Raw genomic sequence first — 19,926 nt, 5'->3', positions numbered from 1 at the left:
TTGGCTTTGGTGAAACCTAAAAGTATCACCTAATGGGTGGGGTGGTACTAGCCAGACATTAGTGGTACTTTGTGCTGGCAGGTTTTGTGGTTTTAGCTGGTTAACTTCAACAGCAGCCACGCACATGCTTGGGATCACCAAGCTCTATTTGTGCGGGAGGAAGTATGGGCAAACAAGTACGCTGTTCATGTGGATTTCTCAGTAGTGTGGCTGAAGAGTCTTAAACATGGAGATTGGTTTCCACATGCAGATACCCAGCTGCCTAAAAATAAATCTTTTGTAAATCTGGGGGTGAATTTCAATTTGGAAGTCAATGAAATGGAAGATCAGGTGGAGCGCAAAACAGTGGCCTATCTGTGACTGCCTGTATTGTGCCCTTTGAAGTCCAGTTTGACTCCCTATGTTTCTTTTAAGCGTATGTACATTAGCAACAATACCCAGGGACTTAGGTCAAATTTTCTGATCTCTGTTTTTTCCCCTATGCTGGTGAAACTGCTCAGCATTGTAAACAGGGTCATTTTATCAGGTGGCAGATAGAACAGTAAATTTACAGAATCGCCATCTGAAAGTGCTGAAAGATTTAGGTCTCCTAAATAAGGTATGTTGAACTATAGCTTGAGTCATGAGATTGTAAGAGCTCGCTGAGCCATGCTATCCTTAACTTACTCCAGGGCGCAATAGAGTAGCTTCAACACCCTTTCGCCTTGTGGAAATTGTTGCTGTTTGAGTGAACTCTTTTACTTTATTAGGATCATAATTGTGCTGAGTTTGAAATTTAGTATCCCAACAAACACTCTGGTATCCTTAGGCTACTGCAACTTCTGACTACAGCACACAGCATGTGTACTCCCCTGTCATGTATATTTGTGATAATGTACAAAATTGGTTGTATCATTTACCAGCATCCACTCTCGTAGCCTTTACGGTTTTGAAGCTTTCCATGTTCAGTGTTATTCCAAGATCAGAGGGAATAAAGAAAAATTGTGTTGGCTATATTTGGAATAGCTCATTTCTTTTTTTCTTGGGATCCTTACATTTGGCTTTTCAGCTACCATTTTATACACAGTAAGATGATCTTAAAACAGCTCAATGATTTCTGTGGCATTTATGTGATGACCTGAGACTAAAAGTACATGGTACCTCACAAAGCTCGACTTTCATTCATTTATGTTAATATTACAAATGGCCATTGTGAATGATTTTATTTGGCACTTTGCTGCATGGAAGTACTGTCTATGTCCTGATAATTTGAAGTGACTTAAAACTAGAAAATGGAATGATCTAATTTGAATTAAATAATTGAAGTAATTTGGCAAGATATGAATTTAGTGCTAAAAATTAACTCACCAAATAATATGAATTAAGTAGCTTTGAATTAAAGAGGGCAGATGTGTAAAAAAAAAACTAGGAAACATGTATGAGCATGATTCTGAGCCATAATAAACAGGAAAAGCAGTGTCTGCCATTTTCCCAGAATGAATCACAGAACACAGAAGGAGGCCATTCGGCCCATCATGTCTGTGTTGGCTCTCTGAAGGAGCTGTTCACCTACTGTCATTCCTCCACCACCTCCCTATAGCCCTGCACATTCTTCCTTTTCAGACATTAATCCAGTTCCCTCTCGAGTACCTTGATTGAATGTGCCTCTGCCATACTCTCGGGCAACTCATCCCAGATCCTAACCACTTGCTATGTGAAAAAGTTTTTCCTCATGTCGCCATTGCTTCTTTTGCCAATTACCATAAATCTGTGCCTTCCGATTCTCAACCCTTCTGCCAGCGGGAAGAATATTCCTATCTACTCTGTCCAGACCCCTCATATTTTGTATACATCTATCAAACCACCTCTCAACCACTTCTTCTCCAAGGAAAACAGACCCAATTTCTCCAGCCAATATACGCAACTGAAGTTCCTCATTCCCTGAAACCATTCTCGTGAATTTCCTTTGCACTCTCTCTTAATGCATTCACATCCTTTCTAAAATGTGGTGCACTAAACTGGATGCAATTCTTCAGTTGAGTTTGAACCAGTGTTTAACATAAATTTAACATAAGTTCCTTAATTTTCTACTCTACACCCCTCCTAATGAAGCCTAGGATGCTGTATGCTTTATTAACTGCTGTCACAACCTGTTCTGCCATCTTTAATGATTTATGCACATGTGCTCCCAGATGCCACTGCTCCTACACCTACTTTTAGAATTGTACCCTTTAGTTTACATTGTCTCTCCACATTCTACCAAAATGAATTGCTTCACACTTCTCTGCATTAAATTTCATCTGCCATTTGTCTGCCCATTCCACCAATCTATCTATGACCTTTTGAAGTTCTGCACTATCCTCCTCTCAGTTCATAATACTTCCAAGTTTTGTATCCTCCTCAAATTTTGAAACTGTGCCCTAAACACCAAGGTCATTTGTATGTATCAGGAAGAACAAGGATCCTAACAACGTTTTCACGTATCCATACAGTTCTCTCAATATAGGGGGAAGTGTCATGGTCCTATTTTAAATCCCTTCATAACAAATGGAAACATTGTGGAGCAATACTTGATATATTCTAACAAGGAAATTGAAGCAATCGTTCATCTTGCACTCTTTTTCTGTTGTAGGCATGTAATGAGTTCACTACACACGTGATGAACCTTCTACGAGAACAGAGCCGGACACGTCCAATTTCACCAAAGGAAATTGAAAGGATGGTCAGCATCATCCATCGAAAGTTCAGTTCGATTCAAATGCAGCTAAAGCAGAGCACATGTGAAGCAGTCATGATCCTGCGATCACGATTTCTTGATGCCAGGTACAGTTGTTACTTATAAAAATGTGCTGTATTTGGATCCTTGACTGTGAGGGTTCAGAGTTCCCACTTAACATTATGTCTGGACCTCCCCCCGCCACCATCTCTACCTGGCCAACCCTAGTGAAGATGTAGGTTCTAGACTTTGTACAATAAAGATGGGATGGGAAGCTGCACATTGAATGAATTCCTTCATTTATTAATCACGCTCAGTTTCTTCCTGGAGATGCACATTGGTATCTATGGAGAAACCATTGGGCTGGACTGAACTTCATTCCTGAGCAAAGGGAACAGAACAGCATGGTTTCAGTGCAAGAGCAGAGAAATGATGAATATACTTTTAAAGGGATTCATCTAACCTTAAAATAAATTTATTTGTGTGGCACCCAAGATATTGTAAGACTGCTTTCCATAAGTAGGGGCCCACGAATGATGTGACAAATGGAGATGGAGTGCTGTGGCAGGATTACTTTTTCTGTAACACAGGATCTTGGGATTCTAAAGGCCTTGCTAATCAAATTTAGTTTGAGATGAATTTTTAATTTGCTTAATAACAAAATAACAATTAAAGCTGTATTGCACCTAAGATACTATTTTAAATCCGAAAAGCATTATTAACTAATTACTGTACTAAAAGAAAGTAAACTTTCCCTTTGCAGTTCTAAGAGGAATTATTTGACAATCAGAACGCCTGTTATACCACGCCCGCACCACTGGTTTTTGACGTACTGGGCAGAATTTTCCCGTTGACCCTCACACGCCCAAGCGTAAAATGACGTGTGGTGACACCGGGCGTGTGTCCCAACGTCCCCGCGCACCATCGCAATATTTGGGAAGGCGGGCGCTATAAGTTCGGATGCGCGCCCGCCATCAATTAACGGGCCAGTTAAGCCCCTTGAGGCAGCAATTGAATTTGATTTTTCGCAGCCCGCGCGATCTTCAGGACATCGCATGGGCACAACGGGCAGGTGGTTAGGAGACATTTGTATAAACCTCATCCACGGGCGGGATAAGAGGGGTGAGTGGGGTCGCGAATGTGATCTTTCAGGTATCTAATAGTGAAAGTTACTGATACTTACCTGTGTGAGCAGGAAGACTTCAAAACTCATACCAGCTGCTTGGACGGAAGTAAAAGCTTTGGTCAGGACTCTATAGTTCTGTAGGGCTTGCAGCTTTCAGGAAGCCTTCCCTTAACCTGGGAATGGGAGCTGAACTGTCCACTGGAGGCACCTCCTCTGAGGAGGAAGGGAAGGCGAGAAGGGGGAGGAGGCCAGGAGACCGCATTCACCCTCCAAGGGAGCCACCTTTGGGAGGAGCGGCGCAGGCACAAGGGGTGCAGGGCCACCAAGAAGTGCAAGGTGGAAGGGGCCACAGAAGACACCACTATCCTGCTACCAGGGATTACAGGCAGCAAAGCAGCTACCTCAGTATGTCTGAGGTCCAGTGCCGAAGGAGGCTCTGTCTCTCAAGGGAGACAGTCACCTCCATCTATCAGATGGTAGGCCCAGAGATCTCCGCAAACTGTGTGGCTGGACACCCCATGCCAGTGGCTCCAAAGGTCCACAGCTGCCCTCAACTTCTATGCCTCCGGCTCTTTCCAGGGGTCGGTGGGTGATCTCTGCGGAGTCTCCCAATCAGCTGTCCACACTTGTGTCAAGCAGGTAACAGACGCTCTATTAGGTGTGCATTGACTTTCATCCTCTACTGCTGGGACGAGGCCAGCCAGACAGAGTGAGCCAGAGACTTCACAGCGATTGCTGGCTTCCCCCGTGTCCAGGGTGCTATAGACTGTACACACGTGGCCATCAAGGTGCCAGTGGGTGAGCCTGGTGCCTTTGTCAACAGGAAGGGATTCCACTCCATGAATGTGCAGATAGTGTGTGATCACAGGATGCTGATTCTGCAAGTCTGTGTAAGGTACCCAGGCAGCTCCCAGTACGTTTACATACTCAGACACTCCCAGGTGCCGAGGCTCTTCACTGCTCCAGCTCGGCTGGGTGGATGGCTGCTGGGTGACAAGGGCTATCCCCTCAGAAGGTGGGTCACCATCCAAGAGCAGAGGCTGAGCAGTGGTACAATAGGAGCCACACCTCCACAAGGCCTGTGGTGGAGAGAACCATCGGCCTTCTCAAGATGCACTTCCGATGCCTGGACCGCTCAGGGGGCGCACTCCAGTACCCCCCAGATTGTGTGTCGCTGATAGTGGCTGCATGCTGCGCTCTCCACAATCTGGCGCTGGAAAGGGGTGACGCAGTGGATGAGGAAGACATAGATGCAGTTGCTCTGGATGCACACGATGAGTCCAGTAATGAGTCCGAGGATGAGCACGCACAGGAGAACGCTGAGGGGATAGACGCTGACCCGGGCATACTCCAGGGAGGCTTTAATCCAGTTATCCTTCTGCTAGCCCACCACAGGTGGACCTTCAACACACGCCAGGGCTGCAGGCTCCATACTCCATACCTGAGTGCTAAATCTGCCTGGATACGAACATTAACTAAGGCCCTTGTCAGTAAAGCTCATTGTCAAACAACTCACTCATAACATCATGGGTTCCCGTCCACTTGCAGAAGTAAGGAATCAGCCTGAGGCATGGCAACGTGTCAAAATTTATTGAGGGAAAAAATGTAACTTCGTAAAGCTAAAAAAATACGGTGTTGGACATCACACCAAGTCTTCCAGAAAGAATTATGGGCCAACATAAAAGCACCAGTGAGAAATCCGTGGTGTGCCTAAGTTGCCTTAAATTTATGCTTATGGGTGCTACGTCTAGGTGCTGTCCCCTCGCTGGCACTGGCATCTGAGACAGCCTGCTCACTCTGCTGTCCTGTTGGCCTCGATGACCTTGGCGGACGTCTTCTGGCCCGTGGAGCATTTGATGGCCCCACCTGGGAGGGAGCGGCCAGTTCCACAGCTGGCTTCTTCCCAGTCGCTGCAGCCTCATCGGGGCCACGGTCGCTGGCAGAGGAGCTGTTGCCCTCATTTGGAGCGCCCTGAGAGGAGCCCGCAGAAACGACAGGCAGCTGCTGTGCCAATTTGAGGTCGCTTTGGACCTCCCTGTTCTCCGTAGATGGATGGGCACCGAGCAGGGATACTTGGTGCCCAAACCATCTCCCCCACGGGTACTGAACAGCTGAGGCCAGTGCCACTGTGAGGGCTTGCAGGTCCGAGCGCAACTCCAGGAGGCCCTGATTGGTCTCCTGGAATAGCCTCTCCACAAGAGTCGCCACTTTCTCCATGGAGGAAGCATGGCGCTCAGCCACGAGGCTCTTTGCAGCGGTGATGCTCCACGCGGACTCCTCAAGCACGGGCACCATGCCACGCATTGCCACATGTATCTCCTCCAGATTGTCCTGCGTACTCTGCTGCACTTCCAGCGTTCGCTGCCTCACGGACAGAGGCACATCATCGGCCACCGACCGAACATGTGCCTGGTCCCAGGAGTCTTCCGATTGGCGGCGCCCTGGGCACTCTATCTCTGCCTGCACCTCAAGCGAGTGTGAAGTGCCCTCACCGCCATTCCCTGGGACACTAGCCGAATATCCAATTCCCACCGAGATGCTAGTATCTGCGCTGGTGCCTGCCTGGCTGAGATGATGTGACGCTGGTGAGTGGATTTGCTCTGGGGCTTCAGGGGTGAGAGGTGGGCCCTTTGCCTCCTCCTCCAGGCCCTGCTCCAGTGATGCTGAAAGGAAGAAAAAGGACATTTGATTAGTTTCAGCACAAATAATGCCACCTTGCATGCTGCTCCCTTGGATCATTATGCGCTCATCCTTTCTTAACAATGGTAAACCCATGTTGCTAACTTCAATCACTGAGCATTCAGCAATGCCATGGCTTCTGTGACACACATGCTGACCTGACTGATCTCCAAACATACCTCCCTGTGGCACCCCAGCCCCACCACCAGTGGACCTGGGGGCATGGCGCCTCTCCAGATCCATGGCCTGCTGCTCATAAGCCGTTAGGAGGGCCAACTGGGTCTGCCCTCCGCCAGTCTGCATTCGTTCAGAACCATTAACCACAGTCTTCTCCTGAAAAGGAAAGAAGAGCATTAATTAGTCCAGCCTGCACCTGAATTCCCATCGCATCCCTGCCAACCCAGCCAGAGCGGGACATTGCAGGACTCCAGCTCTTCATCACTCTGCAGCTGCCGAACACTCATCCAAAGATTGAAAATGCTCTTTTAACAAAAAATTGAAGAAAGCCTGTTTATTTCCATAATTAATAAACAAAATCATGGGCACATAGTTTTGAAGCGCACAGTTTTTGAGAGATAATTTTGTTGGCAAGTTGTTAATTATGGAAAAAACAAATATTTTATTTTCAGAGGAATTACAATCTTCCTTTGGGTTATGTATGAAAATGCAGTGGTTAGGAATTAGCCTCGGTAGCCTGAATTTTCCTGCCTTTACCATGCGACTTTCAGTGGGCATTCCGTAAAAGGGGCAGGGATCCACTATGCAAAATCCTTGCCCAATTTTACCCCTGCCCAATTTTTCATCAACATTTCAAGCCAGCATTGAAAGTGAGGTGGAAATGATGTGCTGACATCATGCTGACAATTTTAACCTAACCTCCTGGTCAAGAAACTGATGGGATTAGGTGCAACACTGTTTGCACATCCCAACCAATTTTACTCTCCATTCAGTTTACTGATCGTATTCCATCTGATCCCGTGGATTTCTTGCTCGATGAATTAGGTTAAAGTTACCCCAATGGGCCTATCTCCTATCATTATCTTCTCATTAATGCTGAACTTGCATCATGTTCGTTAAAATGGATGTCTACCATTGTTAGAATTTGATTTAAAGAGCCAAACAGTTATGAAAGAATTCAAAAAAAATACTTATTTCTCAGTGGATTTTGATTTTTTTCCCCTTTTTCACTAAACTGCTGATTTCCCAACTTCCCCTTCTAGCCCCCTATGTTTGCTGATATTGTAATTGGTTCTCTCTCTTCAGGTGTTGTCCATTTCTCCTTTAAATCTGCCTTCATCACCCCTCTCCTCAAAATTTCAACCCTTGCTCCTACAATCCTTGCAAACTACAGTCCCATGTCCAACCTCCCTTTCCTGTCCAAAGTGCATGAATGTTGTTGTTGCCTCCCAAATCCATTTCCATCTTTCCCGGAACTTCCACGGTTGAATCCCTCCAATCAGCATTCCGTCCCACCACTGTAACAAAACAGCTGTCTTCAAAGTCACACATTACATCCAATGTGATTGTGACAAAGGTAAAATTTTCTTTCTGGTTGTTCTCAACTTGTTTGCAGCCTTTGACATGGCTAACCACATCATCCTCCTCCAGCACCTCTCCACTGTCATCCAGCTGAGTGGAACTGTTCTCACCTGGTGCTGTTCTTATCTATTGTAGCCAGAGACTTATTGCAGTGGCTTCTCTTTCTGCTCCTGCACCTGTACATCTGGCATCCTACAAGGATCTATCCTTGGCTCCTCCTATTCCTCATCTACATGCTACCACTCAATGGCACAATCTAAAAGCACAATGTTATTTTTCACATGTGTGTTGATGACATCCAGCTCTACCTCACTACTGCCACCCTTGATTCCTTCATTGCAAAATTATCAGACTGCTTATACAAAATCCAGTACTGGTTGAGCAGAAATTTCCTCAAATATTGGGGATTGATTGTGATCCCTGCTTCAAGCTCTGCTCCCTTGATACTGACTTTATCCTTCCCCCTGGCAATAGTTTGAGATTAAGCCATTCTGTTTACAATCTTGGTGTCACAGTTGATCCCGAGATGAGCTTCCAACCTCGTTTTTGTGCCATCGCTAAGACTGCCTACATCCGTCTCCGTAACATCATGCAACTTCACCCCTGTCCCTGCTCATCTGCTGCTGAAACCCCCATTCCAACAAATTCTGGGCTGGTCTCCCACCATCTACCCACTAATGCAGATAGAGGATGAATGATCTCATCCGTGCAACCAGGGTAAGGCAACCATCTCATCACTCTAATCTCACACACTCAAGCCCATCACACATTCACTGGCATCTCACTCACTGCCAGCTCAAGCGACATCACCACCCATTCTCACACACGTACCCTCACATGTCCGTGAGTCCTCATCTTCTCTGGAGACTGCCTCCTCAGCCCTTGCCATCTTGAGGCTATTTGCACAAATCAACGTGTGCCCCCACACACACCCTGGGGTACCCTCCTTCCCCAGTACAGTATGCGTCTTGTAGCCTTTTCCCTTGCCTGAGGCCTTCTCCCCCTTCTCCAAGCAAGCCCTAGCCCTGCAGCCATTGAAAAGCCTCATGGCTGGTCTGGTAGGTAAGGACCTGCCTGTGTGCCCCTCTAAAAGTGGTGGTGCTGTCTGTGAAGCCTGGCACTGATAACTGTGAGTGCTGACTGAAGCAAGGCAGGCAAACAAGCCTTGAAGTCCTGAATGAAGTACAGCTCGCCAGATGCACGTTGCTTATGTGCTGCTGTGAAACATATTGGCATGCTTTCCCACCGATGTGGGTGGAAGATCCAGCGGGGGTGGGGGGGAGACAGTTCTGGCGGCAGGCCTAATAATGATATGCTGATGTATTACATTGAGGTTTCCGACATCTGATGGTGGAGAACATGGCCTGCGTGAAACCCCTACATCTCTTCACTTCTCTCTCCTCATTTACTGCACTCCTTAAAGTTAGTTCTCTGTCCAAGCTTTAGTCACCTGTCCAAATAGCTTCTTCCCTGGCTTGGTGTTGATTTTTTATCTTACTACACTCCTGAGTGCGGGCTGAGTGGACGTTCACGAACTAGTTTCACGCTGTCATGAAACCGATCGCGCCATATTGATCGCTCACGCCGCTGAACACGCCTGACACCGGCGGGCATGCAAAATCCCGGCCATGATGTCAGGTTCCACATGTTCACTGAAGACACCCAGCTCTATATCACCACCTCTGCTTTCGGCCCTCTGTTGTAAGACTGCTTGTTTGAGATACAGTCCCGGATAATCTATAGTTTCCTCCAATTAAACATTGAGAAGACTCAAAGTATTGTCTTTGCCCTCTGCCACAAACTCCATTCCCTCACCACTGATTCCATGCTGTTCCTGACCTGTTCCTTGTTCTCAGGATGAATCAGACTTTTCCAAACTCAGTTTCCAACCCAATGTCAGCCAAAATCCAATTGAATCAGGAACAGTCTCAAAGGGTTGATGACCTGCCCCTGTTCTTATGTTCCTATATCCTTTCCATTGCAAAAATCACTTCCATCATAGCACCTGTCTCTGCCCCCACTTCATTTCATCTGTTGAAATCCAGTTCATGTCTTTGTTGCCTTCAGATCCAACTATTGCAATGCCCTCCTGACCAACCTTACTTAATCCACGCTCCATAAATTTAAGTTTATCTAGAACTGCCAGTATGCTAATCCAAAGTCCCAGTCACACATCACCCCTGTGTCCACTGACCTTCAGTGGCTCCTGAATTTTAAAATTCTCATCATTGTGTTTAAATAACTCCATGGTCTCGCACTTCTCTATCTGTTAACCTTATACAGCCCTATAGCCCTGCAAGAACTTTCTGTTCCACCAACTTCTGACTCTTGTCTATCCCCCACTTCCTTTGCCCCAGCACTGGCAGCTTTGTGTTTAGTTGTTTAGGTTGTAAAATAGGTTGCATTCCTCCTGAAACCCCTACATCTCTTCACTTCTCTCTCCTCATTTACTGCACTCCTTAAAGTTAGTTCTCTGTCCAAGCTTTAGTTACCTGCCCAAATAGCTTCTTCTCTGGCTTGGTGTTGATTTTTTATCATATTACGCTCTTATGAGGTGCTGTGGGATTTTTTTTTACAATAAAGCATTTTATAAATGCAAGTCGTCCTGTGAATCCTGTCGGAAACCAGGTTCGAGAGATCTGAAACATGAGACTGTTCAGCCGACTCTCCAATCGGCAAGATCTTCCTTGTTATCTTCCACCCCTGCTCCTCCTGCCCATTTATGCTTTGTGTGTCACCCTTTACACACTGCTCTGACTTGCTGCCTGATATCTGTCAGGGCTGAAGCTTGGCAGAGTGAGAGTGAAGACTTATTTTTGGCTCCATTACTGCCGTAACCAGCTCACCATAATGCAGGAGTGTGAGAAGCACTCCAGTTACTCAGTGCACATTGCATTTGAGAGCAGTAAGAGAGGGTTTCAGAATAATGTTTAACTCTGTTTCTTGCGTGCTCCTGATCTCCTGATAGGACTTGTCTTCATGATATATTTTTGGATTATTTTGCCCTCAAAAGTGATTTGTTGTTGGCTCTGTCCTGCTGGGTGCTATTTCCTTAAACCACCACACACCTCCAAACAAGGAATTGTTCCTTCAATATGCCAGCAATTCTTTGCAAGCTGCTGAAATGGCACCCCTGCAACCTTGGCAGTGTGCTGATCATTTTCTGGGGAGGCTGGAACTGCATTTCTTGGCCCCATTATTTCTGAAGGAATATTTTTTCCAAAAATAACTTTAAAATGCTCCAATATAATGTCACCAAACTTGATATTTAATTTTATGTCCCTAGTTTCTTCCGAAAATTCAGCTTGAAGTGGAAGATAGGCCAGTGTGTTTAAAAAATGAGGAACGTTGTTGACAAGTTGAGAGTGAGGAATATTCTTAGAAGGCTATCACTCCTGGATCCACTGATTTTCAGTACTATCTTCTTTTTGAATTAGTTTTTGTAATACTGGAGTGAAGTAAATAACTGTGGAAATTGTGCAGTGCTTTTAAAATGTTAATCTTGATGAACATGTTTCATTGCAATTTGTTCCTTCAAGCTTTGCAGATCTTGGTAAATGCGAACCATTTGTCTGCTGAACATTTTGAAACACAGCTCTATTACCTCACAAATATGTGTGAGAAAGAAGTTAGTAATCATCACATGGGGCAGAATTTTTCCCTTGTCAGACAGGTGCCTGCCTGCAGGGTGAAAAATTCTGCCCATATACTCGAACTGAATATGTGACAACAGAAATGGTGAAGTTTCAGGCATCAGTTAGCTAGGTGGCCTGATTATACTAAAAGTTGACAGCAATCTAAACAATTCACAAACTAATTAAAGTTTACATTTCTTAAGTGTACTTTTATGGCGTGTTTTTTTTTTAGATTATTTATACAATTGAGATGCATTCTTATGTTTATATTACTTCTGCAGTGAAGTCAATTTCAGGTTGATATTTTAGGGTGCATGCCTTGAAATTCCATTTTGGTGCCAGAATGGGTTTAAAAAGTTCCCTGGAGAGTTCCTGAATCTCTGGGACACGTCATAAACCTATCTGGAGTTAATTTAAATGTTCACTTGCATCCGCACTCTCTGAACATTTAAATTTTAACTCCTTGGAGAGGAACTTGGTGCAGGCGTGTAACCAAGCATGCACCGAATTCTCTCCTGGGCAGGAGAATTGGAGTTTCAGCCAGGCAGTGTAAGTAGGCAGTGATATTAAAGCCAACAGTCTGAGACCAGGAGTTACAGCGTAAATGCAGCATTAAACACTAAAACTGCAATCTCTAAAGCTGGCTTTGCACAGTGCATAATGACTATGTCACAATAAAAAAAACACAGCACCATTACTACATTGCAGACTAATCAATCCATTACAGAATCTAAACACTAAAATGTATTTATTATAAATATATTATCTCCTGATTATTTTTTGTATTTTTATACCTGAGCACTTATGTCCTGTTGAAGTATTTTTTTCAGCAAATTATTTCCTGTGTACAAGAACTTTGGATTATTTTTTGGAAAACATGCAGCATTAGTGTTTTCGTTGTTTATTTTAAAATAATATATTAAAATAATTTTCTTTGAATAAAAGAGGGAAAGAAGAAATGAAAAATCACCCACTCATTTCAACTAAAATCTCAAAAATAATAATGACCGTATGGACTGCACATGAGAAGTGTACAGTGTCTGAGTTGACCAGCAAAAGGAACTTTCTACTTGAGGGTGTATGTTCCAGTTCAGATGTGACCAATATTTCAAAAATAGAATCATAAAAAAATAAGTTATATACTGCCAAAGAGACAGTTTTAAATATTATTAGTTTATCTGAAGTTTCTAGAATTTATGAAGCTTCATCTAGTGGTTTACAGGCAGGACTACACGCCATGGAATGCTGATGCCCAAGAAAGGTGTGTGTGTGTGTGAGACGTACAAAACAAATGAAACATATTATTGAGAGCAGTAGGTGCCAAAAATGGACCTGGATACTAGTGAACTTCTCTAAATTGAGGAAAAGCCATGGAGTTAAAATTGAGTTAAAAATAATTTCCAAAACCCATGAACATCAAACACACAGTTTTAAACATAACACATCAAAGACCAAAACATGTACTTATCTAGCACTTTTCATGCATTCAGGACATGCCAAAGTCCTTAACACCCAACTAATTACTTTCAAAGCATAGTCTGTGATTTTTTTTTCAGGTAAATGTTATGCACAGCAAAGTCACCTAAGCAGAAGTGAGTTAAACAACCAGTTAGTACGTTTTGATGTTACTGGTTGAGGGATGTTATTCAGGATAGCAGGAGAACTCCCATGCACTTCGGAAAAACATTTGGTGGGAATTTTCATTCATTTGAACAGGAAGATAGCATCATTTGACAATGCAGCACTCTTAAGTACTGCACGGAAGAATCTGCCAAGATTATGAAGTCCTGGAGTGGAAATTAAGCCCACAATCTTCTAGCTCCAAAGCGAGAGTACTACCAGTAAACCAAGCTGACACTCTAAAACAGACATGAACCTCTTTCTCACTTGCTGCCCACAGTTCACGTGTACTTCCTCTAACAGAATGGACGCACAGAAGAAGAGTAAGCAGTTATTTTGCAGGAGAAGGCAAGCCTCTGAACCCGAATAACTTGAAGAACAGTTTCTTTCTCCAAACGATGAGAAATATTTAGGGCTTGGTCCAGGGTTCCCCAGATCTGAATTTAGATACTTCCTCACAAGCATCACTGAAAGCCCAAATTGGGCTTCATGCTGGCTTTTGGTAGATGACTAAAATTGATGGGTGAGCATGCCACTCAGCCAAGGATTTAAAAAAGGCCTCAAACCTCTGCCAATGAGATTGTAGAATAACATACAGCTACAGTTAATAAAACTCTTCCAGTAGAATATAAGTGTGACGGATTATTATATTTTGTGAATCAGTATTCAACCACAGAACAGAAGCATGTAGCTCATAAGGTGGCTGGCATTCCATGGTCACACCTGTTTTCTGTTTGTTGATCATGCACTTTGTTCCCTTTAAACTTTTCTCTTCCTATGTCTCGGTCAGAGATGGTTTTATAATTTAAGGATGATAGTTTAATTTTAACCTTGCTTGATGACTCTGAATAATTGGCTGAATATAATAGTAAAAAAGTTCAGCTCTAATATTTCAACATTTTTCTTCTCATTCTCAACATATTTGGACTGAATTTCAGTGATTGCTAAGGCTTTGTTGCAAGAAGTGAAGGAAAAGAGGGTAGCATTTTTTGAATATAGATGAAATGGAGAAGAACCAAATCTTGTGTTTTTGCATTTGCATCATTCAGTTTCCAGTTTAATATATTGATTTTAAATGAATAGTCTTCTTCATCTCCTGTTTATTCACATTCAATCAAGATTCAGACCTTATGACACGACTAGTTTTATTTGTTGTCACCATGGGCAGGACTTTCCCCTTGTTGAGCAGGTGAGTCTCACCCGCCCAGTAGCGGCTGCAAGACTGACTGCTGCTCGTGATTGGGCTTCGACCGCGATTTCATGCTGGCTGGCCAGTTAATAGCCAGTCAGTGTGAAAGGTGCGCTAAGAGCCTCAGCATTGCCGGGGGTGGTGGCGGGAGGAGCGCAGGCGCTGAAGTGTGTGCTTGCTTGGGGGAGTGCGCACTGACAGCTCCCTGAGGGCACAGAGCTGCTTCAGGGAGCTGACGGATTTTAAATGCAAAAATAAACTTTTTACAGTTTTACAGTCATGAAAAGGGACGTGTAAAAAATGGATGTTACAAAATTTTAATTTTGTTTTTTTAGTAAACGTTGGAAACCTCATTCTTCCCGTGGACGAGGTTTTGTTAAAAATGCAAAGGTCGCCAGGCCTATTCACTCGCCCACCAAACCAACGGTTGAGTGGGCAGTGAAAAATGCTGCTTAATTAATTAATTAAGGGCCTTAATAGGCCTCTTAATTGTCAGCAGGCACGCTGCCGCCTCGTGCGTGCCTGCCAACCAAGAGATCGCAAGAGTGCACAATGACCTCAGGGCACTCACCCAACGTCATCGCGCACTATTCCACTCCTGCTCATTCCCGTCAACGGGGTGAAAAATTCTGCCCCATGTTTCCCATGGACTGAAGTTGTGGTGGTGAGTTTACAGGCCAGACTATGTTGTTCTCTTCTAAGAGGATTGTACCGTATACCAACCACAGCCATAATGTTATACGCACCATTACAAACACCTGCTTTTGAAAGCCTTTGCCACACGGCAGATGAAGATCTCTGCTGGTTTGTTATTTATACGGATTCTGTTAATGCAGCACACCTTGCACCTGTAGACAGCTAGAGACTGAAACAAACTGAACTAATTTCACTGGCAGCCAGGTCATCAGCAGGTGTGGTAAATTATTATAATTAAAAACGGTTGGAAGACGTCTTTAGAGAATTTGGATAACTTTATACAAGTTAAATTGAGCAGATGTGCATTTTTAAAATGATTTATTCAAAGGGGAGAGAGCATAAACAAGGCAATAAAAGTGGTCGCCCAATAGAGAGATGAATGTTACCCCAGGGAGATTCTATTTGCTGTGCTGGAATGAGAATTCATTGTAACACTGCAGAGAAACCAAAGGGGCAGTGCACTGTGGGAATGACGCCGTGTTCCATATTGTTGCAGAAAGCAGAGGTACCCTCCATCCAGTCTCTCCAGAGGCACAGAAAAAAGCAATTCTGAAGCGCACAAGAACAAGTGTCTCCACAGGCCCATTTCCTCTTAGGTCACAGTCAAGTCAAGAGGTCCACAGAAAAGCTATTGATATGGGTATATTTTTAACATGATGTAGGTCCTAGATTGAAAGCCTCTGCTTACACTTCCCAAAGGTATGCTGCTTGCAAAATTTAAAGAGGTGTCAATTATATGGTTGTCTTTGAGTGTCTGATTATGAGTTTTCAGTTACTTCAGACACGGGCCTAGATGCAGTTTAATGTTTCTTTTCTGCGTCATTACCTTTTTGAGGTATTGGTCATTGGCTGTTCCTTTACTAGTTGGTTCATGTTATTCTTATATCAGTGGATTTCAGCTTTTTAGCTAAAAAAAGTAAGTTTAAAAATTGTTGATTCTGTGTTGTATTAAAACAGAAATAGGAATTTATTCAAAATGAACTTGTTGCAGGGTTTATTTATTTGTTTCTTTGAAAAAATGAGTATGAAGAACGAGTCAGATTAAAAATTGGCAAATACAGTTGCTTAATGTCAAATTAGAAAAAAACAAAATCTATCTTTCATCTTTTCAGACGAAAACGACGCAATTTCAGCAAACAAGCAACAGAAGTCTTGAATGAGTACTTTTACTCGCACCTCAGCAATCCCTATCCTAGTGAAGAAGCCAAAGAAGAGCTGGCAAAGAAGTGCAGCATCACAGTATCACAGGTGAGCTGGGACATCTTGCAAATTCTGAATTTAGTTCAAAGGAAGATACCAGCTCTTAAGTTAAATATTGGGGGATAGACAGGAATAAACTGGTTTAGAAACCTTGGTGTGGATTAGGTGTACTGGTGGATGTTTTCTGTTGCAGGAAATCTGTTCACAGTCCATAAAATTGATGGTTGAGTTGCTCTTTGTTTAATCTAGTTCATTCTCTGACTTGGTATCACTGTTGACTACATGAAAAAAATAGGCAGCAATTAACAAAAAATGTAAACTCACAGAAGATATTGAATAATAATTGACTGAAAATATTTGTTTAATGTAAAAGTAATTAGACAAAATACTTGCAAATTACTGAGATTAATTGAATATTACATCAAAAACTAAATATTTATGAAGTACAAAGAATCATGAAGTTATGCGATGAATCGGCCATTCCCAAAGCTCCTCAATTAAATTTTCACCGTGTGTTCCTGTGTAAAGCAGCATATGATTCAATTTTTATTGAGTTGTGTTTTTTTACTTGTGGGATTCACGCAGCAGGTCTGTGCTGCATATCAAGAATTTTCTGCCTTTATACAAGATAAGAGCTAAAGTTTTTAAAAAAAAAATATATGTTTATGCCTATATACATAATTGTTCAACCACTTGGGCTGAGGTGTCTTCCTGTAGGCCTACAACCCCTGCACCTACCTGTGCCGTGCTGTTGAAAGGAATCATAGAATCTCACAATATAGATGGAGATCACTTAACCTGTCACGTCTGTGCTGGCTCTTTGAAAGAGCTGTCCGAATGCACAGGCTTTTTCCTAACAGAGCTCATCTCACCGGTGACTTGTGGAACTAGTTGTCATCTTTAGCTCTGAGTCATGATGTATCTGCACAGTAATACACGCTGATATTTACTGTTTGGTCCCAGCTTTTCACATCATACAACAGTGTGTAGGCGTGCCAGTTCTGCCATATTTTATACTTTACAGCAATAGTGTTAGTCTCACTGGGCAGGATTTTGAACCCCCGCCAGGTCCAGGAACAGGGTTGGGCAGTTTAAAAATAGCACCGCCCACTTGTATACCAGTTCCCTGCCTCCAACCCTCCTCCTGGCCCTTTTTGCAGAGGCAGGATGTGGGGACAGCAGGGCTACCCTCCTGCACGTGGGCTGGTAGCCGTGTGGCTAATTAAGGGCCACTAAAAGTCAATTAAAGGCGGCCAACTGGGATTTTCCAGCAGCGCTCCAGGCAGGCCTAGATAGACCCTCCCTACTTGTTCGGGTGCTGCAACACAAGGCACCCTGGAGAAGGGTTCACCTTATTCTTCCTTCTCTTCTGCCCCAGTAGTTGTCTAGCTGCAAAAGCCATTTTGTAATTTTAGTTTAAAGAAGTTGAAGGGATGGCCCCTCTATCTTAAAGTACCCTCTCCCTTAGTTGCCTTCCATTGCAGGCTACTGCTCCTTTCAAGCTGGAAGGCTTCTGATTGGTCTTTCGGCTTCAAGAACCCACCCAACATCCTTGATTGGATGGTACACCTGCCATCTGGTCATTAAGTGGCCTCTCCAGGGAAAATCACTGTTGCCCATACAGTGGACAGAATTTAATGTAGGCGATGGGTGTCTCACTTGCCGGCTGGAGAGCTGGTGAGAGATCCGCGTAGTCTCTTTTCAGGAAGGTCCACTGCATCAGGTGCCAAACAGGCACTTAATTGGGCAGTGGTGGGTCTTCCCCAGGATTAAGGATCCTTTGGGCGGAAGTTTCCTGGTCCATGCTTCCGTCAATCAGAGGAGACCGGGTAGGCATTGACTGCTGCCAGTAACGCACCCTCCCAAGGCCCAGGATTGCTGAGGGATCCAGGCCACGGGTGAGTGATAGTGGGATGGGGATTGCGGGATGAGAGTCGCAGGGGAGGGGTGGGGTGGGGTTGGGGCTGAGCAACAGGGATGGCCTTCAGTGGGCCCAACACTTCCCGATACCGGGTCCCTCGATCTGACACTGAGTGCCTTTGAACGAGGGATCCACCCCCACTGGAAGGCCACAAGTGACCCCAATGTTTTTAGGGTTTCCCGCATGGTGAGTTCCTGCCTTCGCTTGGTGAATACCACTTAATGGATGAGGGAAAATCCTGCGCACTACCTCTTAAGCCAGGAAGTGTAGCTTTAAACTCCATATTGTGGCTATTGACTAACCATTAATTTATTTCTGTATTTTTATACCCCCAAAGTTCTTTCTTGTTACATGACACTTTGGTAAATTTATTTGGGGAGCATACTGGGTTGTAAGCTTAATACTTAATTTTTGTTCTGGGGATTTTCAAGATGGTGGTCAGTCAACACATTGGCGAGTTCTTTGAAGCAGCTTGCTTGATTATAGCGAGCATTCTAAATCCACTTTTCCTTGCATATCAGTCTCTATTAACAAAAAAATTTCTCTTTAAATTGTACATGCCAAAAATTAAACATAATAAGGTAAATCTGTAGTATAAATCAAATCTGTCAGAGGCATCCGTGAAACATGATTTGTGTTTCCACTTGTGAGACTGACCATAACTCACTTGTGACTTTGTCGCTCATGAGTTATCCAGTCAGCCTCACTTGTGGACATATAAATCATATTTTATGACTGGCCATGACACCTACTCTATTTATACCTATCAAGGTGCTAGCTAGGTGTCATGGGTATTGGGCTTGTTTCTAAAGTCAGAATGATAAAATGTGTTGGTTAGAGTGATACAAACACTGATCCTGGACTACTCTGAGGCTTGTGTATCAATATTCCAGCTCATAATATATTTAAAGCGGTGTGGCTGAGGGTTAAATGGATTGTGCTTTAACTATTCATGGCTCCTGTTCTATTTTTGACATAATGATCAAGTTAACCTCTAGAGGAACTTTCAGAAGCATAATTAGAATCTGGATTGAGGTTTGCTAATTAATTAATATTATTCCAATTGTTTCAACTAAGGTTTGAAGAAAGGTCATCGTAAAAGATATGCTGAAAAGATAATTTCTGCTGAGTGAATAGCCTACTTCTTTTAAATTTTATTCATTAATCTTGATGATCTTTGCTTAATGGAAGTATATGTGAAATTGTGCCATGTATTTGGTTGGACCTTCCATCAGCTGCTATTTGCAAAGAAGGCTTATGGAAGTGTGTTCAAACTACAGTATAAGTCTCTTAGTAGGTGTATGAATGAGCGACAAGGAAATTACTTACATAAGCTAAATGCTGTTGGCGAATGTTTTACTTTCAAAGCACAAATTCTCCCAATGTTAATATTCCTATTAAAGGGTTGCCTATTAACTCTGCGCTGTCTTCACACACTTTCACATCTGTGGAATTGACTGTGCTGACAAGTGGAGGTAGTTTCAAAAGTATTTGGGCAAGAAATCTAATTCAATCAATAAACAACCAACAATAAAACTTAGTACTTCACCTGCATCAGGTAATTTATGGAGACGGAAAGAGCAAACTTGCTGTAACAGCAACTGCTGTAAAAATGGGTGAATGTCA

At 43.5% G+C, this 19,926-nt stretch overlaps 1 protein-coding gene across 12 annotated transcripts in view; it reads left to right on the top strand.

Annotated features, from left to right (window-relative positions):
• Positions 1-19,926, top strand: part of LOC121281566 (pre-B-cell leukemia transcription factor 3) — a 219,294-nt gene that overhangs the window by 176,707 nt on the left and 22,661 nt on the right. For all 12 annotated transcript variants that reach the window (XR_005943869.1, XM_041194541.1, XM_041194542.1 and 9 more), the window contains 2 exons: positions 2,612-2,802; positions 16,292-16,427. Coding sequence is in view for 11 of the 12 variants with exons in the window: in XM_041194541.1 (XP_041050475.1) it covers positions 2,612-2,802; positions 16,292-16,427 (327 nt within the window). In the remaining variant the exon portion in view is untranslated. The remainder of the gene's footprint in view (positions 1-2,611; positions 2,803-16,291; positions 16,428-19,926) is intronic.

The sequence above is a fragment of the Carcharodon carcharias genome, chromosome 8 (assembly GCF_017639515.1).
Source record: "Carcharodon carcharias isolate sCarCar2 chromosome 8, sCarCar2.pri, whole genome shotgun sequence".
NCBI classification, from domain to species: Eukaryota; Metazoa; Chordata; class Chondrichthyes; order Lamniformes; family Lamnidae; genus Carcharodon; species Carcharodon carcharias.
This window is presented reverse-complemented; position numbering and strand designations above follow the sequence as displayed.